This window comes from Protopterus annectens, chromosome 1.part0, assembly GCF_019279795.1.
Source record: "Protopterus annectens isolate FY-2018-M chromosome 1.part0, PAN1.0, whole genome shotgun sequence".
Lineage (NCBI taxonomy): Eukaryota > Metazoa > Chordata > Ceratodontiformes > Protopteridae > Protopterus > Protopterus annectens.
The window spans coordinates 157,030,049-157,057,815 of NC_056725.1; the positions used below are offsets into that span (position 1 = coordinate 157,030,049).

The following is a 27,767-nucleotide window of genomic DNA, read 5'->3' on the forward strand; positions in this document are numbered from 1 at the left end:
CTCAGTGCATGCAACAGATTCAAATGTGCAAGCCCACTATCCAGTCCAGATTGGAGATCTATCCATGACTGCAGGATATTCAACTCCCAGGCTAGAGAATTGATGTGTCATCTCACTCTTCTGTCATCCATGTGCAAGATAAAAAAAATCATTAATATTTAGTTTAAAAATGATGTCTTCTGCAGTCTTCTATCTTGACTATTAATACATTCATAGGTTACAACACAATCCAGACACAATCCTTATAATGTGTGAGCTGACCTTCTCTACATTAAACATTACACACAAAATTGATGCATACCCCATCAACACTTCTGACAGTGATTATCTTTCACAGCTATCCAGCTTGAAAACCATGGTTGTATATTACCTCTCACATAAAACAGCATTCAACCACACATCTGCCTGCAGGAATACTTAGTGGTTCCCTTGAGGTTCAATTCTGCATCCTTTCCATTTCAGATTATGTTTGAATTACTTTTCAGGCAATGGCACAGCTACACCTGTCATCCTTCACACAAACTTGCACTCCATCAAGTAAATTATAACACTGTGTGCATCTCCTAAATACATAACACACTCCCATCACCTTGCCAATTGGATCTGCTGCAATCTAAATGCTAAGAAGGCAAAGTGTGTGCTGTTTCAGCTTAGTTCTCATATCAGTCAATAGTCAGTCATCTCAGCTTTCTCTAACCATACAGGTTAATATAAGTCAATTGCTAGGACTGAATCCTAGAACTTAGACTAACAGTCAAGACCTACATGAGCTCAGGTTCGAAACCAAATCATAAGGTAGAGGCTTTATTCCAGCAGCAGAATTTCTATTTCTGGTTCACTTAGCAAAAGACTGTCACTATGGCTCATCTGTTCAATTTTATCCCTTAATTTAGTCACATTTTTCCCAGCTGAAATGCATTTGTTACAGCATTGCAGAGCCAAACCTAAGCACCACTGTCTTGCCATTAAGTGCTCAGGCCAGATTTCATTTGGAAACAGATTTTATCATCTCATACTGTGCCAGGCTCATCTTCTGTTACCATCTGCTTTCCCTCACTTCCAACTAGACTTATCTCCACTTCTTCTACAAGGCACCCTTTGATCAAGTGTTTCTTCTGCAAACTGACAACCATGAAGTCTCTACACGCCTGCATTCTTTCTTTATCAAACTCTAGAAATGAATGTCACATCCTGTCTGTCTACCTTTGGTTTTATCATACTTGCACCAAAGTTAAACAATGTATTTTTACTACCCCTCAAGGTCCACCACAAACTCCCCAATATCTAATTTTATTCACGATGGCCTTATGTGACAATAGCCTACTGTAAAGTGTTCTCTTGACTCCCCCCCCCTCACTTTGGTAGCTTTTTAAGGCAAAACTGTTTCTGCGTAGAAATATTATGTACTGTATTTCCCACCGTGACAGATTACAAATCAGCTACCAAACTCCTTTTACTATACTGGCCAGTTTGGGATTATATTCTTTACTATAACTATCCCACTATTGTCAAACTGTGACAAACTATCCCTAGTATTATTTTGTACTTATTTATTTATATTTATTTTTTATTGACATTTGTTGACAAACCCATTTTCAGTGGAGGCCTGGGGGAAAAAAGCTCCACAGGTAATCAAATATTGTACAAAACAAATATAAAGTGAAAGAGATGTACATACATTAGCACAGGGTGGGGAGTAATGGTATATAGTTAATACATAATTATCAGACTGTATGGATACATAATATACTTTCAGTCACAAGAAAGTAATCATAATCATTAGTAAATTGCACATATCATAGGTAGGAGAAACAGTCATATAGAGGAGGAAGAGAATAATATAACAGAGGGTTAACGAGTGGGATCTGAGTAGCTAAGTGTGTGAAGTTAAGGGGGCTTACACTGTACTTCACAGGTACAGCTGGGATTATTTAAATAGTGGGTTTTTAGTGCAGCTTTAAAGGCTATTAGGGAGTCAGGTCGAGTAATGTATGAGGCGAGGCTATTCCATAGTTTGGCAATGTTGTAGGAATATAGGCATTATCCTGCTCTTTTGTTGGGTTTAGCTACATTTAAAAGTGTTCTTTATGAAGACCGGAAGGTTCTAGTTGGGGTATATGTGTGTAAGATAAACTGGAGTGCAGGACAGCTATCAGGTTTGAAAATTAGCTTATGAGCAAGTGTTAATTGAGTATAATAGAGATAATGGTGAAATTCAAGCCAGGACAGGTTTGAGATAACTTTGCAGTAGTGTGAGCAGTTGGGCATGTTAGAGGCGAATTTTGCTATCTTGTAATAGCAAGATTGCAGTTTATTACAGAGGGAAGTATGGAGGTTGGCGAAAATGGGACTTCCATACAAGAGGGATTGGATAAGCAAAGTGTTTGCTAGTTTTGTCTTAGTTTGTTTATCTAGGCAGAGTTTATGTCTGTATAGTTTGCCAATTTGAAATGCGTTTTCTTTACTGCATTGAGAATGTGCTGTTCAAAAGAGAGTTTGTTATCAATAGTGATTCCTAAAGGTTTTCCAGATAACAATACAGAAATAGAACAGGTGCTATGTGAAAAAATCTTGAATTCTGCAGCTGGATGTTTTGATGGAAATAGTAACAATTTAGTTTTTTGGGGGGTTCAGCATTAATTGAGCATCATTTTGCCTGGTTTCTATGTATGTGAATGCATCTTGGGTGATCTTCTGGAGGTTAGCGAAATTGTTGGAGGGTGAGATGATGGTTAAAGCCTCCCAACAAAGCATATTAATTCAATATGCAGATGATTCATTAAGAACATTAATGGATATATTAAAGAGTAGTGGTCCTAAAATGGACCCTTGTGGGACTCCTGTGTTATTTGCCAGATACTCTGATTGTTGGTTTTGCCATCTAACCGATTGTTGTCTATCATTAAGTAAGAGGAAAACCAGGTTAATATGCTTAGAAAGCATCCAAGTTTTTCTACATATTGTAATAACTTAGGGTGTAAAACTGTGTTGAAAGCCTTTGATAGGTCTAACAGAAGTAATGAAGTTGATAGGCCAGCATCAAAAGAGCTTTATTCACAGTATCAGTGAAGGAGAGTAAAGCTGTGGTTGTGCTATGTCCAGGGCGGAATCCATGTTGAGTGGGAGCTAGGAGGTTGTTGTTAATGAGGTGATTTAGTAGTTGGGATTGTATGCATTTTTCTAGTATTTTTGACAGCGGGGGAAGAATGGCAATTGGCCAGTAATTTGAGAGATCATGTGCATTACCACCTTTGTGTAGTGGAGTTATAATAGACTTTTTCCACAGTTGGGGGACATAAGATTCAGAGATTGAACGATTAATAAGAATACTTGCAGGGTAAGCTATAGCTTTGGCAGCAAGTTGTAAGTATTCAGGTGGTAAGTTATCAGCGGAGAGTGAGCTGGGCTTTATTTGTTAGCAATTTTAGAATTAGTGATGTAGGTACTGGTTGTAGTGAAAAAGGAAGATTGGGTTGGTTATTGTTAGAGGAAACCATAGTGTGTATAGAGAGAGGTAGTTATGGGGTCTATTTGTGTGGTATTTTGGGAATTAGGGTTGCTTTTTGTAGATGAATCCTTGACTAGTTTTTGAATGGTATCAATGAAATGGTTGTTAAATATTTGTGCTATCTGGTGAGGGTCTTTGTCGGGAGAGGGTGATGGATTTTGAATGTTACCAGGATTAAGAAAGGAGGATCTAGATTTCCAGAATGTTTTTGGATTATTACTTTGGGAGCATAGTTGTGAGGAGAAATAGGTTTTCTTATCAGTTATAAGTTTTTTTGCAGTATTTCAAAGTTGTTTACAATTTTGTTCATTTACTTGCGTTCTAGACAGGAAGGTTTGCTTAGTTTGTTTTGTTAGCCAGGGGGCAAGGTTAGTTTTTGTTCGTTTTGTACGAAGAGGTGCTAAGCTATTTAATGTGCTAAGAAAGACGTTATTGAAATAATCTACATCATCATCATCCAGAGGCAGTGTTTTTATTGGGGTCCAGTTTTGAGCTTGTATGGTATTGATAAATATGTTTTGATCAAAGTGGGCAAGATTCCTGGTAGATTTGTATGTGTGAGGATTGGGGATTTACATTTTGGTTCTATGGGTGTAAGCAGGTAGTGTTTTGGAGGGTGCCAGTATTGGAGTAGTAGTGGGGGTGAGACACTAGAATCCGAACTAATGTAGATTCTGCTCAGGTATTTAAAGCATGTGTAGGCTCTGTGATACGTTGTGTGAAATTATGGAGGTTAATGCTGGTAGCAGGAGCTTTGAAGGTTAGGTTTTGCCAATTAATGTTAGTGTCTCCTAGAATAATAGCTTCTTGGGAGACATTTTGGTTAATCCAGCATAGGAAGTCTTCCAAATGGGGGATGTTTTTTCCTGGGAGAATTTAGATAGCAGCAATACAAAGTTGTTTATTAGGGTTTATATATGAAGGGATGTTATTAGGATTTCCATACTACTGAAAGTGGGGACAGGTTTCGGGTGAATATTTATTGTTAAGCAGTCTCGATAAATTAAGGCTACACCTCCACCTTTTTTATGGGGTATGTCATTACGAAGAATGCTGTAACCTGGTGGAAGGCTTTTGGTGTCGGATATATGTGTTTTAAGCCAGGTTTCAATTATTACTACTATATCTGGTGAATGGTGACAAAGCCAGGATTGGAATTCAACAATTTTGTTGCAGAGGCTTCTTGCATTAATTGTTACAAAATATAAATCATGCAGTTTAGAGGAATGAGTGTTTTTTGGCAAGTTATTTGGACTAGGATTGGGGTAGATATCTCCACACTGCGTTAATGCTAGGAGAAGATGTAGTAGTGTCTGTGGTTGGAGTGTTTTTAGCTATATGTGGATAGTGTTGTATTAATTTCAGTTTAGTACTTGTGGGGGAAAGTTGTGGTTTGGCTAGATATAGGTTATTGCTTACTAACAGGGATGGTGAGATGTTGGAGTAACTATGTAAATTATGTTGTAAATGTGTAGCTAGTGCTGTGGATGTTGGAGAAGATGTATTTAATATGGAGTGTATGGTGGTGGAGAGGGATAATAAGAGTAGTAAAGTAGTAAGGACAAGTGAGATAACTAAGATTTTTAGTAAGTGACTCATATTGGATTTTAGGGATTGGAGTTGGTTGTATATGCTAAAAGAGGTGGTGTAAAGTGTTGTGTTACAGGAGGGAGGGGATGTGGCAGGAGAGGGGAAGGGGTTGTTGATATGAGGGATGGTATTGGTCAAGATGGAGAGAGGGTGGAATTACAGGACATATAAATGTAATGAAAGAGGTGGTGGGTAGGAATGAGGGCGGGGTAGGGTGTGGCATGAGCCCATAGAGAAGCAGAGGGTGAATAGAGTGGGTGGCGCCAGCCTTCACTTGAAGGTGAAAAGAAAACCATCTCCATGAGCCAACAAGAAAGGTAGGAAGAACAATAGTTGTAAGTGGCAGAAACTATTTAAAATACACGACTGTACATGTGTTGAAAACACTGGAATATTACAAAGCTCAAAGTGTTGTTAGTGTACAAGGTCTGAGTTAGAGAGAATGTTAGAAATTAAACAGAAACTGATGCCATTGAATCATCTACATCACAAATGGTACTTACAGTTGTGTACACTACTGAGGGGCAGCCATGGGACAGAAAGAAACTGTGTAGTCAGGCAGAGGATTTTAGTATTTAAAGATGGCGCTGCAGCTCAGGGGAGGAATAAGTAAACTCTCTAGGGGAAAAGGAAGGAATAGACAGGACTGACAGGGCTGGGAAGCTTACAATAAGACTATGTTAGAAGACCGAGAGAAGGGGGGGGGCTAAGAGCCAGGGCTTGGAGAAAGCTGTGAAAAAACAGGTTTGACAGAGCTAGGAAAATTAACACTAGAATTATATTAGGAGAACAAGAAAAAGTGTGAGTGGGGAGCTATGAACCAGGACTTGGAGAAAGTTGGCAGAAGAGAAAAACAATCAACCAGCTAGCCCAGGTCAGTAATTACACGCATCTGTTTATCTATGTGAATTCAAAAGCAGATTTAGTAGAGCATCACGGAAGTAGAACATAAAATAAATACAAAGCTTTGGGAAACTGTATATATCTGTTACAATAAGCGATAGAATAAAATATAAGAATATAAAATAAATATTATATAAGCTCAATAAAATATAAGAATATAAAATAAATGCAAAGCTTTGGAAAAATGTATATATTTGTTACAATAAATTGGAGGAAAGGGGGGAGGGATACAGTAGTGTGCACAGCAGAAGAATCAGTAGGAGTATCACAGAGAGAAGATTATAATAGACCTACACTGTTCACAGTCTGTTGATAAAAGTAGGACTTGCAATATCTTTTACTGGTTTATATGGGGTTCCACTCTCCGTGTTCTTGTATGCAGGCAGTTGCTTCAGTTTTTTTTTTTGTTGGACCTTTGAATGTGGTTAAGGGAAGTTGTGCACCTTTACTGAGGGATGCCCATGGGACATAGAGAAACAGAGGGTAGTCAGGCAAAGGTTTTTGGTATTTAAAGATCACTCTTTTATTAACTGGGTTAGTCCCACTAGGCAAGTGTCCTCTTTTCAGCAGAGACCCAAGGTGGTATTCATACTGAGAATGGGAGATTTGGGCAGGGCACTGAGAACTTCCCCTTCTTTTTTTAAATAAGTGGTATGGGATCATTTACGTCCAACTGAGCCATATGGGACCTTGGTTTAATGTCTCATCTTAAGGAAGGCACACTCAAGAATGTGGTACTCCCCCATACGCTGCACTGCAATGTCAGCATTGGAAACAATAATCCAAGTACAAGGGGTGGGAATAGGACTCACTGCATTCTGATCTGCCAGCATAAAAGATAAGTGTGCTATCTATTGACCTAATTTTTAAGTTATTTGTTGTACTGGAGCAACGCTGCTGAAAATGAGATAAATGGTGTCTGGGGTCCACTTCTTGATCACCAAAGTCTGATGTACAAATTGGCAAAATTAAATACTCCACAGAAATACTCCAAACACAAACTGATAAATTCTGTGGTACCAAGAAGGAGGCAACAGTATTCCAAACTCAAAATTTATTAGAACAGGTTTAGCGCTTTCATTCCGTACATCACATATAACTTCCTCAGAACTATATCTGTCATTAATGACACTCATTTTATACATAACCAAAGTCACATGACACACTGTTAGACCCAACCTGCCAATTAAAATTGATTGCAAGGTAAAACCATACACAAGGATAAAAAGACAAATAACAATGCTAAGTAGTATCATAGTATTTCAACTTTAAAACATAATTAATAGCCATCTAACATTGTACCATGTGACTTTAATTATGTATAAAAGAAGTGTCATTAACAACAGACTTAGTTCTGAGGAAGTTATATGTGATTTATGGAACAAAAGTGCTAAACTTGTTATAATAAATTTTGAGTTTGGAATACTGTTGCCTTCTTGGTACCACAGAATTTATCAGTTTCTGATGCACAAATTATGGAACAATGGGATCCCTGTAAGCTGGGCCCTAGTCATTAAATACTTAGGAGAATAATAAAGAAATGGACAAAAACAACAGCAGCAACAAACCAAGAGAGTGCAGTCTAACTCTTACAGCTCTCATGTACAAGAGCCATAAATACAAGCAAACTCAGTTTTCATGTACTTCCACAATATAGCTGAAACAAATAACAACCACCTTGTTTTCTCTTTCTGGTCTTAAAAGTTTTGTAACAAATAATGAACACTGGAGGCTGCCCTGGACTGCTGCTGGCACAGCAGCTAATGACCTTTACATAGTTGTAGCCTGTCTCTGAACTTCTGCTTATAGGTCAAGTCTGTTAGTAGCAACTTGCTTAACGGAATGACCACAAGCAGGCCTTATTTGTATGAAATGGTGTTATCTGTCTGTTAAATAGTTACTGTAAACTAAAGGATACCCTAGCCCAATTTCCCCTGGTAGTATAAACATCTTCTTGGGTCTCCTCTGAAAAAAAGATGCTACTAGTCCAGTGAGACTAACCCAATCAACAAAGGATAGATGGCTAGATTAACAAATAAACAAACAGAGCAAAGAAATCTAATAAATCCACGGTAAAAACAACAGCGTATCCTCATTGGTAGTGTCTGCAATATCATTCAGTTATTGCAGCTACAATGCAAAAGCCTGTCAGAAAATTCAGTAAAGATTTTCAGACACACTGTACATAAAAATACAAAATGTGTTATCAGACTGCATGTCTATGATTTAAAAAAAATCAAATATTAAATTGATTATGACTCTGTTTTCATTATCCATCTTGGTTATGCAGTCTACACAGTAATGTAAGACACCAAACAATTAGAAATATTTGTTTCCTTATAGAGAACAGTTAGATCATTTAAAAATATAAACTGTTGTAATTCTGACACTCAAGCGTGAGCCCTGGAATTACAGAAAAGAAAAATAAGCTTTGAAAACACACGAGAGTGGCAAATGTTGAATAGCGCTCTTCTTTCAAATTGTTCTTTCTTATAGGGGCAGGCCACCTGCATCCCCTTAGCTTATATATACCAAGTCTAACATCACCAGATTTTGGAGGAAATGTGAATGCGTCAAAAAACGTCAATCTCAGACAATACATGTAAGTTTACATTTTTGGTCAGTCAGTCATGCTATTTTAGGACTGGCACTAATAAGTCTTAGAATATCAAATGGTTACCAACAGATATTCAGGTAAGCAATGACGTGTCTGGTAATAAGCGGCCTGACAAAATGAACTACACAAAGCAAGGATAAATCCATTAATCTGAAAGAATATTTACTTCTTTACAGCACAATGAAAGAGACACTTCCACCTTATAAAACAGTTAAAAGGATTGCTTCTAAGCAACAATTAAGTAACTTTGAAAAAAGTCATGCACTGTTGCATGATCTATCTGTTTGCAATGCTCCTCCCTCAGCACAATTACGAACATTTTGATGAGCAACAGATGTTAGTAAAATTTTAGTCTGCAGGCAAAAGGTGGAATGAAAGTTATTTTAATAGTCAGCAATAATTCAACAACCAATTCTGGGGTCAAATTAATCTGAAGCAAATCACAGTTGTAGAAGCATTAAGCTTTAAGGATTGTCCCTCTGTATAGAAATACACACACTTGTTAATAGTGTGGCCACCTTTTCAAATGCCCAAAGTGGGACATTTTTGGTACAAACGTCAGATTTTGCAGGCCAAAACATACCCACGGCCAGTACAAAGTACAGAACTTCACTTTTTTGCCTAACTAAAGCTTATTCTTGTAGTATTTTAGTTACTATTTTGTTTCTTACAATATGTAGGTGTTTCAGATACAGAATAACTGTTTTATGCAACTATTAAATATAATGTAGGAAATAATTTTGTCCTAAAATCTCAGGACATTTGCCATTTTTACAATTTTTTTGCAGGACACAACTGCCCAAAGAGGGACTTGCCCCTCGCAAAGTGGGACAGGTGGTAACCCTACTTGTTAAGCATTCCAGCTAGTGAAAGACTGATATTAACCTCCATGGTGAGTAGAAGCAAGAGTACAAAGCTTGAATAATCCAGCTGCTGTTGGCAAAACTAGACTTGACAGTTAATTTATCTTGTACTCAATATGTTTTTGGTAAATTGGAACTATTGATTTCAAATAAAAGTTTGCATATGACTCCTATTTAACATATGTCTTTTCATTCAGTGGATGCTTGAGAAACTATTCTGTAACATCTCAGAAATGAACTGATTCACATATGTACTTCTCTACAGCATCTTGCAGTGTGTGATCTGAAGTTAAATTAAGGATCCTGAGTAAATGTACTTTTGTCAGCCAGTTGGGTGGAATGATTCAACAATGGGTCTAGGCAGAACTAAGTATAAATAAGACAATAATATTCTGAAGTGACTTTACTGTGCATGGAATTATTTACAATCTGTATGTGTAATTATACTCAAAATATTATAGGAAGAGAATGCATGTTCAACAGCTGAACTATCAAATCTACCCTAATTCTTCAGAAACAAATGTTGCTTTTAATATATCAACCCTTTGCTAGAAGTTGACAGTAAGCTTACAGCAGAGTTTATAAAGCACTCACTACATCACAGCTGTTATTTTCACAATCTGGTCAGAAAATATTTAATCCATACGTATTGTTTTCCTTCTGCACAAGCTGCCAGTTTTAATACCAAGTTAAGCGGGGCGGCAGTGGTAATGATTATATAATGTTGTTTTATTCATCTACCATTGAGACTACTTTATGTCTGTATTTTAATGACTTTAAAATCTATGTACATGGTACTGAGTCTAGTAAAACCATTACGGACATATTAGGGCTGAGCGGAAGATAAGACGCAGTTTTTCTTACCTCATACTTTTTCACTTCTTCTTTAGCTTCTGCATGCAAAACCTGGGATGAGTTGGGGTAAGCTGCTGTGTATTCAGCCCACCTCAGCCAGTCATCAAAACGTGAATAAAGTTCCAAAAACCTTTCCCACAATGTCCAGGTCTGTTCAAATCTTGAGTTGTAGGCACAGAAGAAAAGATAAAAAAAATATTAAGTTGAAGCACTTCATCTACCAAACTAAGCAACCTCTGTAAAATTCTGTCACTCTACTGTCATTAGTTGTCAGTATGCAACACAATTCCATCTAGGACCAGTGAGACATTTCTGCAGCCCTCTACTAATCATAATTGTCACTTCCATGTGCTGTACAACTGATGGACTCTATAATATGACCCTGTACCTTCTTGTCATGTGACATGGAAATTCCTGATAAAGGGACTCTAATGTTACAAAATGTCTGAGAGAGCAGTGCTACTCAACATACCTGAAAAAATAATATTACAGTTAAAAAAAAAATCTTTGCATTAAAGAAATGGTTCATAGCAAAAGCAAGGCTAAAACGTGCAGATTTGGTGATTTGAGATAAGAGCTGATAAAAGGCAGGCTTCTGTGTGTTGTTAATAATGACAAAGTGAGAAAATTTTTGCTTTGAGACAGTGATTTGACATTGAATAAGGCCATTGAGATTTGCCAGACATACAAGCCTACAGAAGAGCACACAAGTATGCTTACAAATGAGAATAGCTGTGGAAAGCTCAAGTTGATAGTATGCAGTAATTCTAAACTATGAGATTATTCATTATAACAGGGGATCCTCAAGACAGGAGGCTCTAAATAAAAATCTGCCTAAGCAGCAGAGACCTCCAAAGCAGACACCCAAGCAACCGCTACCCCAAAACAAAACACGTGCAACACATAGCTCACAAAGCCAGCGTTCCGAACAGTCACAGCCTTTAAGGCTAAACAACACACCTGATACACTTGTAATAGGTGACTCTATCATCAGGCACACTGACGTCCCGCTCACCAGGCTGAATAAGGAGAAGGTCACGGTGAGCTGCCTGTCGGGCGCTAGGATCCGCCACATAACACAAGCACTCCGGTCACTCCAAGGCAAGTACAAATATGACTCAGTCATTGTCCATGCTGGTGTGAATGACCTGAGATGCACCTCCCTGGACTACATGAAAAGAGACATAGAGGAGCTCTCCGAGCATGTAGCCTAGGTCGGTATGACCCTGACCTTGAGTAGCATCTTACCCTCACCAAGAATGATGCCACAATATGAAGACAAGATGATCAATTTCAACAACTGGCTTAAGTATTGGTGACATTCAAAGGGGATCCAATGCCTGTCAGCCTGGGATGACATGCTCGACAAGCCACGATGCTTCACTAGGGACGGCTTGTACCTGTCACCCCTGGGCTTTCGGATATTGGCAAAGGCTCTTGCTACCCCCATAGTGCCTTTTTTAGGCAGGGCTCAAAAGACAAACCCACCTCCATAGGTATCACAAGGGATAAGAAACTAAGAGTAATGCAACTCAACGCCAGAAGTCTAAACCTCACGATGCACGCACTCGAAACTCTCCTTAGCATGGAGAACATCGATATCTGTGCAGTAACAGAAACCTGGTTCAAGGCTCCTGAGAGCACCCCAGCACTACCAGGTTATACCTCATACCATGCTTTTCGGCCCCAAAACTTGGAACGAACCACAAAAGGAGGGGGAGTATCAACATTCGTCAAAGATACCCACACCTCCAGGTTGGTGGCACAGCACGAAGCATCAGAGACTATCCATGTGCAACTAACAGTGGGTAAAACTACCTTTCAGTTTATAGCCTGCTACAGACCACCCTCCCAAACCCAGGAACCCCACTTGGCCTTCCTGAGAACACTGGAAAATATGAAGGTCTCTCCAAACACCATTATATTGGGTGACTTCAACTACCCAAACATAGACTGGGAGCATTACTCTAGCTCCAACACCCTAGCCCAAAGGTTCCTAGAATTTATAAACTCAAATGCTATGGAACAACTTGTTACCACTCCCACAAGAGGGGAAAACATACTGGACCTGATCATCACCAACACGGGGACTCTATGCTACAGACCAGAAGTGTATCCCTCACTGGTAAGATCAGACCATAAACTAATCTCACTGGATATTCACATCCCGTCCCCACCCCCTGCCCAGAAAACCACAGTGAAAAACTTCTCTAAAGCAAATTTCACACTCCGCAAAACCGAGGTGGAATCCTTCAAAGCCCCTGGGCCTGTGGAAAATACGGCCCAGACCGCAGAATCCTTTATAAACGTATTCTATGAACACCTTCAGGAATGCATGGATCATGCAATCCCAAATAAAACCAAGACCCAATCCTCCAAAGGCAGATGTCCTGTCTGGTGGACCCCAGCCATAAACAAACTATACAATAGAAGGAGGAAGCTACTACATGATAGAGCAAAATCCCAAAAAGGGAAGGCATCTCTGATCAGTATTACAAAAAACTACGGGCACTCATAAAATCGTCTAAGGCCAGCTTTGAGAGAAAAATTGCACAGGACACTAATGATAATCATAAGGCTTTCTTTAGTTATGTTAGGAACCAGGGTGGGAATTCCCAGATATGCTCAGAATTAGTCTAAAATGACAAAAAATACATTGAACCCACAGACATTGCCAACATCCTAGCTGACAGGTTCAATGCAAACTTCTCCCCCCCACCCCACCAAAAGGGCAAATATCTATCCCAGCAGAGTGCTGCCCCCCTGACATCTCAGATGCTCAGGTAAGAGCCGCCCTCCAAAGCAAAAACACAGCATCAATGGGACCAGGCGGTGTCCCAGGCTGCGTCCTACATGAACTCCAAGAAGAGCTAAACCCAAACATAAAACTACTGTTCAAATCTCAGCCTTACTACAGGATATGTACCCAAAGAGTGGCGTACAGCAACAATGGTCCCTCTCCACAAAGGTGGTGCCTCAACGGATCCTGGAAACTATCGCCCCATAAGCCTGACTAGCTTGGTCTGCAAAGCTATGGAAAGGATCATCATGGACCTCATAAATAAAGATATTGGGGACCTACAGACACTGGACCCTACCTGGTCGATTTCTTTGAAACAGTCACCAAGGCCATTGACGAGGGGAAGGTGGTCCACACAGCCTACCTGGACCTCGCAAAGGCCTTCGATACAATACCCCACTCGGGCATTACAGATAAGCTCACCAGCTTAAATATAAACCCCTATGTCACTAGATGGGTTGCAAACTGGCTCAAGGACAGAACCCACATGGTTAGAATTGCTGGAGCCATGTCAGACTCCAAACCAGTTAAAAGTGGCGCCCCACAAGGCTCAGTCCTGGGACCTCTCTTGTTCGGTATATATTTCTCGGAGGTACAGGCCAACACGGAAGGACTGTGGCTGACCAAGTTCGCAGATGACTGCAAACTGGGTGCCATAATCGACTCTCCAGCCGACACAAGCATCCTCCAAAAAGGCCTCATAGAAACAGACAACTGGTGCCAGAGCCATGGCCTCAAGCTAAACGCCAAAAAGTGTATAGTCATCCCCTTTGGCAAAAACAAAGTGCCCACAAATTACCACATAGTTAGTAATCCATTAAGTACAGAAGAAGCAATTAGGGACCTGGGGACCCAAGTTGATAGCAATCTCTCATTTGACAACCACATGGCCAAAGTGGTTAGAAAAACATTTTATATAGCCCACCTAATCATGAAGGGATTCACATCTAGATCAGGGGAGGTCATCGTGCCTCTTTACTTATACCTCATCAGGCCCATAATTGAGTACAATGCCCCTTTTGGGATGTACCTTACCAGACACCTGCAGCAACTGGAAAGACCCCAAAAGTACCTCACCAAGAGGATCAAAGGGCTCAAACAGATGCCATATGCTGCCCGGTTAAAGAAACTCCAGCTCTACTCAGTGGCATACCGCCTGCTCAGAGGCGATCTGTGCCTGACGTATAAAGCCATGTCCAACCCGGAATTAATGGACATGCTGCACCTCAGAAAATCCAAATTCCATCGAGCTACACACTCGAGAGACTTGAACCTCAGCACTGAAATAAATAGGACATGCTGGAGGGACAGATTCATAACCCAGAGGCTCCCTTCACTCTGGAATAAAATCCCAGTCCAGGTTAGGCAGAGTCCCTCATTGACTCTCTTCAAGAGGAATCTTGATGAGTGGATGGGAGATCGTAAGTTTACCCCGGATATCACTTCTGTGTCACTGTTAGACAGAGGCACAGTATACTAACCTTGAAAAAGGGCATAGCAAAATTAATTTAAAATGGGTGGCGAAAGCCAAACACACTCTGGCTAGGCTTATAAATGCCCTAGGGCAGATAGCCTAGTATGAACCTATGAACAGGTTCTTGAAGCAGTTCTGCCTCTGGCAGTTAACACTGAGGATTAAGACTCTTAACTGTTAATGAGTTGCTTTTAGTAATCAAAGGTACAGTGTATGATTCCTTCACTGTCTACCGAGTGCTTCTGACCAAGTCATTTAATCAGCCAGTACCTTTGGGTCGGCCCTGAAAAGGGACACTTGTATCCAGTGGGCTTACCCAGTAAGCAAATGTATAAAATAAAAAAAATAAATAAATACAAAAACGTACATAATTAGTTGTATGGCTATGTATAGTTCCTTATCCTTAGCAAAATGTTCAAATAATGTATATGTGGATTGTCCCAAGGCTTGACAAGCTTTGACATGCAAATTCACTACCTGCTAAAGTAATGCTGATTCAATAAAAGTGCAAAAAAAAAAAAAAAGAAAAGAAAGAAAAATAAATACATAGATACGTACATACATAACTAAGTAATGGTCCTAGGTGATGTGCTAGGCAAGCCCGTACACTGCCCCACCTCTGCAACCCTTTACTTAATATAATCCATCTATATCACACAGACTCGGGATAACTTATTCATTTACAAAGAAACAATATCTTGCCTTAGTAGGTGTTGATTTATCCTCTAGTTACCTATTAGTCTTATCAAAATGCTTTCATTAAAATAATCCTGTATATGGGTGTCATTATTCTCCCCAGTTCTTTTTTGACATTGCTAAACAGAAAGAGAAGGAGCAGGACAGGTAACTGTTGATTACCTGGGAAATACAGCTACTAGAACCTCTCCTGAATTACCAAAGTGATAAGTGCTCATATACTTGCACTACTTTTTTTTTTTTATCAAAGAGAGCTCCTGTTTCTGGTAGATACTTATACTACAGAGTCTAAGCAGGAACAAAATAAAAAGGTAGCCAGAACACCAACACAGCTTAGAAGTGGATTCTACAAAGGTGTGCCAAACCTAAGAATACTGAAACTCTGTGAGCTATACCCATCAATGCTGACTGGAGTGTGCACTAGCCCAGGTAGCTACAAGTGTGTATACCTGTAGTTGGAATGATTCTACAGTAGGCCTCAAAAATATCTGAGGACATTTTTTATATTCTTTTTGGGTCCTCCCCATCTGACTATCCAATGCAACCCACCACCTCAATGACCTGTTTGCTCTGTTGACTGGTTGAAACTCTTGCTGGTGGGGTAAGAATCAAGCGATGATGGGAATTCATCCTGCATGGATCATTTTTTTTCTCTACATGCGTCTTAAGTCCACCACTCATTGTGCATCTTGGCAACCACTTCAAGGTGCAGTATACAATGGATGCAAAACAGAGATGTCACTCATTCATGCACGTAGCTGTCTTTCACAGGCAGCTCCATTCTTTAGGAAGTTGGAAGTTTCCCATTAGGTTCCCCAATCTCCACTGGATTCTGCACAGCAGAACAAATGTTCCTGACACACACACACACACACACACACACACACACACACACACACACACACACACACACACACACACACACACACACATCCTTCCCTCGGGTGAGTGACCAATGGTATAGGCCACGTTTTCCTCTCATGGTCCAATGGTCAGGACAGGACAGGTAAGCAAATCTGCAGTTTTGTCCAGAATAAATTCCATGCAGGCCATGTGTCTGCCACAGTCGCTACCAACTGATAAAGTTATAGGTTAGCCATCATAGGCAATGGAGCCTGGCTACCTGGCATTGACAGCTTGAGACCCTACCCCACCCCTGCAGTGAGCTACTCCTAGTCCATCCACCTTTCCCAGCCAAAGCCTATGCAGGGATAGGTCATGGCTGAGGCACCTGCTGAGCCACCTGCTGAGCCAATTGAACATCTGGAACTGCAGGAAGGAAACATATCAGGAAAATGGGCATAACTGAAACCATCCTGCCAGAAGAATGGATAGCATATGTCAGTAAAACTAACCCTAACTAGCTGCCATTCTCTCCTGCCTCCTACAGTAACTTACACAATTCAGACTGTGTTCTGCCTGTGCTGAAAGAGCAAGGGGTACTTAGTAAACTGTCACTTGTGGAAAACAGGATACTAGAAAAACAGTTAAAACCTACAATCCCAGTCAGCCACACAAGGAGATGCTTTAGAAAGCTGATGTGAGCATCCAGCCTCCAGTCCCCTGAGGTCTTCACCAGCCTCTGCACTTCCTACTAGGTAACCTAAGTGGACCTCTCCAAAGCACTCACAGATATGGAGCCTTCACCTCACCCCAAGAGGTGGCCACAAAGGTCTCCAGCAAACCATCTAGATCACCTTCCATAGAGTGATCATCATCATCCTTCATAGAGGCAGGTCTGGGGGCTGCTGTGGACTCAGCCATAGGCATGGCTACTTGTACATCACATGATGACTGTCTCATCACTACAGCTTTCATCATGGCTGGCCTTGTAGAAAGAAAAAAACAGAGACATAAATACAACAGATTAGTACATGTTTACAGGTACGAAACAGCAATAAACTACACTACCCTGCTGCCTAGAGAGCCTGACAACTCCTTAGACATGCCATCCTGTTCACTTCAGCTTCTGCAAAATATAAAACAATAGTCTCACCTCTCTTAAGATTTCTTGAAAAATGTATTCATAAGCAAATCCTCCACTATCTTTTACAACAATGGCTCCCAATGTCCACCCAACATGGCTTCTGCCCAACACATAGTACAAGTACTGCCCTCCTGTCATTCACTGATGCCATAAACAAATACAGGGACTTGGGCAAACTTGTTTCCTTGACCTGTCAAAAGCCTTCCATACAATTTCTCACCTTAAACTCCTGTATAAACGGTCTCAACTTGGAGTATCCCCTTCTTCTTTACTGTGGTTCAATAGCTATTTAACTGATAGGCTCCAGTCTGTAAAATGGCAGAATATTCTCCCTCCCTACCTGCAAATCTCCACTGGTGGACCCTAAGGCTCTATTCTTGGTCCCCTACTCTTCAATATCTTTATCAATAACCTCTATACCTCTGTACGTGGAGCCTGTCTTATACAATACACTGATAATTCTACGTTTACACGAGCATCTAATAACTTGCCTCAACTTCTCCATATCATGCAAGAAGCTTTTTCCTTAGTTGAGAAATGGCTCTTCAGTGCTGAGCTACTCAACCCTAAAAAAAAACAAAGTTCTTATATTTTTCCCCAAATCACACAGGCCAGATAAAGCAAATTTCAAAATCTTTTCACTAAACAAAATTGAAATTGAAGTAGTCTCACATACAAACATTTCTTGGGATGATTATAGACGACAACCTTAAATTTGACCTGCATGTTCAAAATAACACAGAAAAGACTCATCAGAAATTAGGAATGCTCTACAGGCATAAAAACTTCCTTAGCATAACCACCAAAACTAGTCTTGCCACTACCTATCTTCTCCCACCTCTGTTATACAGTGCACCCATCCTAACCAGCCTTCAGACTACAGTTAAAATAGACTGTAGGCATGCTATAATAAGGCAACAAACGATACCAAAGCCATGACTGTATTGCCCTTAAGGCTTTCAACTGGCTCAAACTGCCTTATCACCTCAAACTGCCTTATCACTTAGATTACATACAGTTTATTTCCATACGCAACAATATTCTCAAAGCCGATCACCCTGCTTTTAATCTTATTCTCCATTCCTATCACTCTAACAGACTACTTTGATCTAATGAACAACATCTTCTCAGCATGTAGATACCCTACAAATCCTCTGTCCAATGTCTCTACTCAGTCTTGTCACTAAACATGAAATTGTATCCCTCTGCAAATGAAATCTACCTCAAACCTCTCCAACTTCAAACAACTACTAAAAGACCACCTAAATTTATATTAAATAAAACTTGGCTCTGATCCTGCACTATCCCAGGATGACCTAGCCCCTCCCTCCTTCCATCACTAGCATACTTTGACTATGTTCTGAGAAAAGGAATAAGTAAAATATATTTCTTAGAAGACATAGGACAAATACATTTTTTGCCTAGGATACATTATTTAGTCATCTCTGCTCCAAAGAGTGTACTCAGTGTGTTTAATATCATTTCTATGAACTACAGTGTGTTGTGTCTTTCGGCTTGAAGCTGAATTTGTACTTAGTTAATATGTCATTCTTCTGTATTAGGCTTTGCTCTTTTCTCCCTGGTCCTCTGGTGTAAATGGGATATTATCCAAGCCAGGCTTTCTTGGTAAACAAATGTCAAATCAATCAATCAAGCAAAACAAGCAGCTATCAGTGCAGCATATCCCTGACAACAGAAGGCAATTACATCTACAGGTGATAGGCGAAATGTGCACAGCTAAACCAAGTACAGAATGCTTGCAACAATAAGGTGGCTCCCTTTCCCTCTCTTTAACCTCTATCTCCCATTGGTAGAGAAAATCCAGGTGATGGCTCCTCAGGTCTCTATACTTGTACATGAACTGCTTCCCAGATAAGATGACGCTAGTGGCATAACTCAGTGCCTTGGCAATCTGTAGTCTTTTATCAGTCTTAAAGAGGAAGAGGAGGCCTCATACTCCCCCAGTAAACACTCCTTAGGGTTCCTGTGCAGCAAGTGAAGGAAAAACTTTGTATCTTAGCTGCACCTGGTAGGTGTCCTACTGAATTCATCACATGAAGAAGCAATGCCCACACTACAGGTCAGGACTATAGGATCATAGGAGGTTACTAGGCTAACAGCCCTGGGGCCCTTACAAGCCTAGCCAAGAGTTTATCTCCAAAAAAGAAACCTCAGTCAGCACCTGTCACCCCAGACGAAAATGGCAAGACACTGGGCACAGCCAAATGTACCAGACATTATGTGACACTAAAGAGGACCACATGGTAACATGATGCAAAGGAAAGTACAGTTGTGTACACTTACCATAAATGTAGATGTTCGAGTGTATTCACTGTTGCAGTCTTTACATTTGGGTTATCCTGCTGGCAGGTTGCCCTCAGTCGGCCTGAATTCCAAAGTCTTGGGTCCTGCGTCAGTTGCTGTCACCTTTTCCCTGATGTCAGGTCATCAGGGGTATAAAAGATGCAGCCGACGCCATTTTCTTCAGTTTTTCTTGCCCCAGATGTCAGGTGCCCCCAAAAAGGTAGGCTAAAAATATGTAAATAAAACATACATGCACCAAAATAAGCTTTACCTTCATCTATAAGCAAATACACAACCTAGGTTGTATAGATTAGAGAAGTAAAGATAAGTTCCAGCAAAAATAAGGGGGATGACGGGTGGGTAACCTGGACTGCAACAGTGAATACACTCGAACATCTACATTTATGGTAAGTGTACACAACTGTACTATGTTCTTCGTGTTTCACTGTTGCAGTCATTACATTTGGGTTGAGTCCCAAAGCTATGGTTGGGGGGCTGGAGCTAAACAGCATTAGGAGTGGCTATGAGGCCCTGCAGAACTGCAGTGGCAAAGCCTGCCCTGGATTTAGAGTAAAGAGGCAGATTGTAATGTTTTGTAAAGGTATGCACTGAACTCCAAGTAGCAGCCTCTAAAATGTCTTTGGTTGGTACTCCCCTGAGAAAGGCTGCAGAAGTGGCTGCAGCTCTGGTTGAATGTGGCCTAATGCCCTTAGGCACTGGTTTGCCATGCTGTGAGTAGCAGAAATGAATGCAGTGACCTATCCACTTTGAAATAATCTGCTTGGAGATGGCCTTTCCTTGTGATGTTGCGGCATATGCCACTAGTAATTGTTCTGTCTTTCTGAAAACTTTAGTTTTGTCCAAGTAGAATCTAAGTTGTCTGTGTACATCCAAAGAATGCAGAATTTTCTCCCCCTTGTTCTGTGGATTTGGATAAAAAGTTGGCAAATGAATAGTTTGGTTAAGGGCTACACTGGATACCACCTTAGGCATAAATGTAGGGTTTGTTCTCAGAGAGACCCTGTCTGGATAAAAAATGATAAAGGGTTCCACAGTCATGAGAGCCTGTAGCTCTGAAACTCGTCTTGCAGAAGTTATTGGTAGGAGCAGAGCTGTTTTCCAAGACAAGAATTTTAAATCCGCAGTAGCAGCTGGCTCAAAAGGAGGTAAGGTGAGTTTTTCCAGGACATAATTGAGGTTCCATGCAGGTATTGGCATTCTCCTTGGAGGCCTTATGTTTTGGCTCCTCTGAGGTACTGCCTTAATAAAGGCTGCGAAAAGAGTAGTGGCTCTGTATTGTAGTGAGCCAAAATGGCAGAGGCATGGATTTTAATTAATGAAAAAGATAGGCCTTTGTCCAGCATCTCAGTTAAGTATTGCAAAATCTGAGTAATATTTGGGACAGCTGTATCAGTTTGTTGAGCTTGGTTCCAAGCACAAAATCTCTTCCATTTCCCAGCATAGGATTTTCTAGTACTAGGCCTTCTGGCTTCTAAAATGACATCCATCACAGCTTTACTGAGAGGTGTGGTTTGTATGGCTACAATATTCGCCGTGCTGCCAGGTTTAGGGTCCTGAGTTGGCTGTGCAGAATCTGATTGTTTTGCTGGGACAGTAGATGAGGTATCTGAGGTAAGGTCCAGGCTGGGCACTGGGACAAGTTCCTTAAGCTCGGATACCAGTACTGGCGTGGCCAGTCTGGGGTAATCAGAATAATTTTTGGTTTCTCCTGTCTGACCTTTAGGAGTACCTTGGGGAGGAGAGACAGTGGAGGAAAGGCATATACTGATAGGTTTGTCCAGTTGAAAGATAAGGCATCGACTTTCCAAGCTTGTCTGTGATAAGTCCTTGTGCAGAATCTTTTTAGTTGATTGTTGTGAGGGGAGGCAAACAGATCTATGTCCGGGCGTCCCCATTTCTTTGTTATCATGCTGAGGATTTGTGGATCCAGGTGCCACTCGTGGGGATCCATGAGGTTTCTGCTTAGTTCGTCTGCCAGAGTATTTTCCTTTCCTGGCAGGAATTGTGCCTGCAGATGAACTTGGTGAGTCAATGCTGTGTCCCATAAAGCCATGGCTAGTCTGCAAAGGGGGTAAGAATGAGTACCCGCCTGCTTGTTTATGTACCACATGACCATGGTGTTGTCTGTCTTTATCAGTAGTTGTCCCAGATGAAGTAGGTCCTTGAAGGCTGTCAGGGCATTTTGAACAGCTAGCATCTCTTTTTGATTGATATGTAGATGCTTTTGGTTTGTGGACCAGGTGCCCTGAATGCCTCTTCCTGTCATGTGTGCCCCCCAGGCATAATCTGATGCAACCGATGTTAGGCTCTGCCTGGCTGGGGGTAGTGAGAATGGCTGTCCCTTGTTTTGGTGACAAACCTTTGCCCACCATTGAAACTCCTGTTGCAGGCAGGGAATGAGAATAATCATTGTTTCCAGGCTGTGGCAATGTTGTGTCCAGACACTTTTTAGGTACCATTGAAGTTTCCCCATATGCAGTCTTGCATATGGTATTAGTAAGATGCAGGATACCATGAAGACCAAAGCCTGCAGAATTTTTCTTGCAGTTAACTGGGCCTTTGTTGCCATTTCCTTGAAACAGGTAGTCAGTTGCCTTTGTTTGTCTGGAGTGAGATAAGCCATCTGGGCAGTTGTATTTAAGCTTGCACTCAGGAATATTATCTCTTGAGAGGGTACTAGTTTTGATTTATTTTTGTTGACTGTGTATGCTAGGCATGTTAAAAGTCTTTGCACAAACATCAGATGCTGTAGTAGAATGTCCTTGTTCTCTGCTTGTATAAGGCAGTCATCCAAATAAGGATATATCTGTATTCCTCTTTGTCTGCAGTAAGCAATTACTGGTGCCAGGCACTTTGTGAAGACCCTGGGTGCAGTCTTCACAAAGGGCAGTGCAGAGAACTGGTAATGCTTTGAGCCAGCCTTGAATCTGAGGTATCTTCTGCATGATTGTCTGATTGGGACATGCAGGTATGCCTCTTTTAGGTCTAAAGTCACAAGCCAAGCCTTGCTGCCTAGCATGGGCAGAAGCTGCTGCAAGGTCAACATCTTGAATTTTAGTATATCCAGGAAAGTGTTTAGAATAGATAGGTCCAGTATTGGTCTCCATGTCTTTTCTGGGTACCAAGAACAGTCTTGAGTAAAATCCTTGTTCCTGTTCTTGCTGTAGCACTTTTTGAATATCCCTCATGTCAATCAGAGCTGCGACTTGTTTTTGAGCCTCTGTCCATTGATTTTTTGGCAGGTCTGGCCAACCATTTGCCCTTGGCAGGGTATGGAAGTGAAACTTGTAACTTTGTGACACTATGTCTAGAACCCATTTGTCCTGGGTTATAATGTGCCAATTTTGAGAAAAAAGTGCTACTTTTCCCCCTACGGGTGCTGCCAGAAGATAAGTGCTTGGTTCATGCAGGGGGAAGTCATTGGGACTGTTTTCTATATGGTTGTGATTTGTTTTCTCCACCTTTGGAGGTAGAAGCACCCCTTTGCTTAGACCTGTAGGAACCTTGCAGCTGTGGTCTGCCTCTAGGGCATCTGGATCTGTCCCTTTGAGCTTTGTCTGAGACTGGAAAGGACCAATTCTTTGTAGGCCAGTGTCTGCTAAATCTAGGTGGCTGTACCTGTAAGAAATCCTTGACCGTTTGCATAGATTTAGCTTTGTCCTCCATTTTCTTTAACACCTCTTCTGCCTTAACACCAGACAAGGTATCATGTTGTAATGGAGCATCTAATAATTTTGCTTTAACATGATCAGGCAGATTTTGTTCCTTTAACCAAGCATGCCTCCTAATGACAGAACCCGTAACAGCGGCCCTGCAGGAGGCCTCCAGAGAATCAAAACCACATTGCAAAGTATGCTTTCCAACTTGTTCAGCTGCATGCATTAAATCCTGCATTTCTTTGTTTTCTGCACATTCAGAATTTACCATTATTTTCTGTTTAAGCAGTGTCATGATATATTGCTGATACTTGAGCATATGAAACTGGCAATTTAAGGCCCTTATAGCTAAGGTAGCAGATGTGTAAATCTTTTTTCCCCCATCTATCTAGTGCCCTAGAATCCCTGTCAGAGGGGGTAGGGTTTTTTGCAGTGGAAGCCTTGACCCCTTTGGGACCCTGAGAAATAGTTTCTGGGTCTGCAGTAGGGTTTTTGAAAATAAATTTATGAGAGTCAGGGACCCTGTAGTATCTGTCCAGCTTAACAGGAGCTGGAGGTAAGGAGTCAGGGGTCAGACTAGACTCTGAGAACACATCATCTACAATGTCTAACAGGTCGAATAGCTAGAGGCCTGAGGTAGTAAAAGGAAGTCTCTGAGCCTTTTCTTAGATTCTGAAAAATCTTGGCTCTCCCAGTGGAAGTGCTCCCTCATGGTATGCAAGGTTTCCCCAAAAGAGTAGTCCTCAGGAGGAGAAGCTGAAGGAATTGATTCTTCAGCATCAGAATCCTCATAGGGGGGAAGAGAATATACCTGATCAGAAGAGGAATCAGAAGAAATGAAAACCTGATCTGAAGATTCAGTCTGTCTCTTGCCTAGGCCTCTTATCAGGAAGGGGATGGGAACCCCTGATCAAGGTAATTAAGTCTTCAGCCATTTTGAGCATCTGTTTTTTAGGCATGGAGGCCTGTCCATGTGTCTGGTGAACTTGTTTCTTTGCCTTTAAAGGTGTTTTAGTCTTTGCCTTTGAAGTCAGTTTAATATATAATTGTTTAGGTCTGAATACACCCTCAGAAGCCGATGCCTGCTCAGTGGCTCCGGACCCATCTGAGGGAATAATCTCCAAGGCTCCAATACCTTGAGTTTCCAGCGGCCTGGCCGATTCCACGTGGGAGTCAGTAGTGGCCTGCGACTCTAAAGTAGCGGGCATCAGGGGCTGCGAAAGCACCTCACTGAGAACCGGCGACTTGCTTAGGAGAAGCGTCGGCGGTGGTTTTGGACCTTGGTTGCCTGTCTTTTTCTTTGCGTTTTTTGTAAACTCCGGTAGTCGGATGGCTATCCGACGACATTGTATAATTAAATCTTTGCCCAAAATAGCTGATGCAAAATCGTACCGACGCTTAATATTGTGTTGGTTAAATCTAGCACAAAACTGGCGACTAGAAACGTCGTGGTCAGGGCCTAGGCAAAGAATACAGTAAGAATGAAAGTCCTTATGAGGTATTTGCTTTCCACAAGAAATACAATTATTAACTTTTTCTGACATCGGCCTGGAGCAAGAAAAAAGTTTCCCCAACAGGGTACTTAGCTTTTAATGAAGACTTCGGATCTGAAACTCAAACACGAAAATCTCAGGAGTTGGCCGACCAGCACTTGCAAACTGCTTCTGCTTTGGGCACCGCACGGCAAGAAAGACTGAAGAAAATGACATCAGCTGCATCTTTTATACCCCTGACGACCTGACGTCAGGGAAAAGGTGACAGCAACCGATGCAGGACCCAAGACTTTGGAATTCAGGCCGACTGAGGGCAACCTACCAGCAGGATAACCCAAATGTAATGACTGCAACAGTGAAACACGAAGAAAGTACAGTTTTGTACCTACCATAAATGTAGATGTCCGAACTGGATAGCATCTGCAGTCATAACAACTGGGTTGTCCTGTAGGCAGCGGATTCCAAAGTCCTTCACCCGGCGTCATCTCTGCTGGTCTTGGTATAAAGGCATCAGCGCCATTTTCCTCAGTGTTTCTTGCCCCAGATGCCAGTTGCCCTCTTGGAAGGCTAAATTTTGGATAAATGCCAATGTTTCCAAAAAGATAAAAGGCAAACACAAAAAATAAGCATGTATGTACATATATACAAACAAATACACCATAAGAGACTCCCCTCCCAGCTAGCTATTAGGAGGATAAATACCCTAGGAGTACCACAGGAAGGAGGGTAATCCTGACTGCAGATGCTATCCAGTTCGGACATCTACATTTATGGTAGGTACAAAACTGTACTATGTCCTTCATGGATGCATCTGCAGTCATAACAACTGGGTAGAATACCATAGCCAACTAGGGAGGAGGAAGATAAAATTATGGTGTGGTTAGGATCCCTTGCAATACAGCAGTGGCAAACCCTGCTCGGGATCTAGAATATAGAGGTAAATTATAATGCTTGGCAAATGTATGCACGGAGGTCCAAGTAGCCTCAATAATGTCCTTGGTTGCCACTCCGAAAGCTGTGGTAGTGGCTGTAGCCCTTGTAGAATGAGGTCTTATGTTCTGTGGAATTGGTTTTCCATGGAAGGAGTAACAAAATCTTATGCAATTTCCTATCCATTTGGAGATTGTCTGTTTGGAAATTGCTTTTCCTTCCCTCCCTGTTGCATAGGCTACCAAAAGCTGTTCAGTTTTTCTGTTACTTTTGGTTCTGTCCAGGTAGTAGCGTAGCTGTCTCAAGGTATGCAGCATTCTTTCCCCTCTGTTTTGTGGATTGGAAAAGAAGGTAGGTAGGTGGATTGCCTGGTTTAAAGACACTCTGGATACCACCTTCGGCATAAATGTAGGATTAGTTCTCATGGACACCCTATCTTTATGGAAGATTAGGAAAGGTTGTACTGCCATTAAGGCCTGCAGTTCCGAAACCCTCCTTGCTGAGGTAATTGCCAGTAGGAAAGCAGTTTTCCATGATAGGTGCTGTAGATCTGCTGTTGCTGCTGGTTCGAACGGAGGGAGTGTCAACTTTTCTAGCACAAAGTTCAAGTCCCATGCTGGTAATGGTGGTTTCCTTGGAGGTTTTACATTCTTGATCCCTCTGAGGAACTGCCTGAGTAGAGGATGTGAAAAGACAGGTGGATCAAAGCTGTATTCTGCTGAAATAGCTGATGCATGTATCTTGATGGAGGAATAGGACAGGCCTGTATGTAAAAGCTCTGCCAAGTACTCCAGAATGTTTGCAATATCTATATTCGACACATCTTTGTCTCTTTCAGTACTCCAAATGACAAACCTTTTCCATTTTCCTGCATAGTTCCTTCTTGTTGAAGGTCTGCGGGCTTCAAGGATAATGTCTTTAACCCTTTGGGAAAGATCTGGCTTAGTTGCTGCTATGTGATGTTCCAGGCAGTCAGCTGCAAAGTTTTTAGGTTTGGATGCATGATGCTGTAGTTGTTCTGAGTTAACATCAAAGGCATCAGGGGTATTGACCACATTTTCTCCCGAGACATGCTCCTCAGCAATGGGTACCAGTGTTGTCTTGGCCAGTTCGGAGCTATCAGGATTATCCTTGGACGTTCCTCCTTGATTTTCAGTAATACCTTGTGTATCAAGGGAAGAGGTGGAAATGCATATGCTGTCAGACCTGTCCAGCTGAAGGAAAGAGAATCCACCTTCCATGCAAGTGGGTGGAATGTCCTTGTGCAGAATTTTTGAGCTGGTGATTGAGAGGGGCGAATAGATCTATTTGTGGCATTCCCCATTTCTTTGTGATGGTCTTGAAGATGTCTGGGTGTAGCATACATTCGTGAGCATCCGAGGTGGTTCTGCTTAACATGTCCGCTAGAGTGTTCTCTTTTCCCGGTACAAATATTGCCTGTAACTGGATGTTGTAGCTGAGAGCCAGATTCCAAAGGTCCAAAGTCATTCTGCATAGGGGGTATGAATGAGTGCCTCCCTGTTTGTTGATGTACCACATGACTGTGGTGTTGTCTGTCCTTATCATTAAATGGCCTTCTTTGAGGAATGGTCTGAATTTTTGGATTGCCAGTTTTACTGCCAGCATTTCTTTTTGGTTTATGTGCAGGTGCAGCTGGTCCTGAGTCCACAATCCTTTGTCCAGCATGTCCCCATCCTAGGTCTGAGGCATCTGTTGTGATGGTTTGGCTTGTTCGAAACTTGTGGAAGGGTAGGCCTGGGTTTGACTGGCATGCTTGGGCCCACCAGAGGAATTCCTGTTTTAGGCATGGAATTAATGGTATTTCTGCTTCTAGGCTGTGCCTGTGTTGAGACAATAAATTCTTTAGGTACCACTGTAGTTTTCTATATGCAGTCTGGCATGTGGGACCAAGATTATGCATGATGCCATGAAGCCCAAGGCCTGCAGAACTTTTCTTGCTGTTAGTTTGTTCTGTCTTGTTAATGCCAAGAAGTAAAGAGGGAGTTCTTTTTGTTTTTCTGCAGTTAGGAATGCCATTGTGTCCAATTCCGCGCCCAAGAATGTTCTTGT

General features: G+C 41.4%; 1 protein-coding gene across 1 annotated transcript in view; it reads right to left on the reverse strand.

Annotated features, from left to right (window-relative positions):
• The window catches only part of LOC122787645 (nesprin-2-like), a 493,963-nt gene that overhangs the window by 224,784 nt on the left and 241,412 nt on the right, over positions 1–27,767 (reverse strand). The window contains exon 4 of the mRNA XM_044054502.1: positions 10,346–10,496. Within this exon, the coding sequence (XP_043910437.1) occupies positions 10,346–10,496 (151 nt within the window). The remainder of the gene's footprint in view (positions 1–10,345; positions 10,497–27,767) is intronic.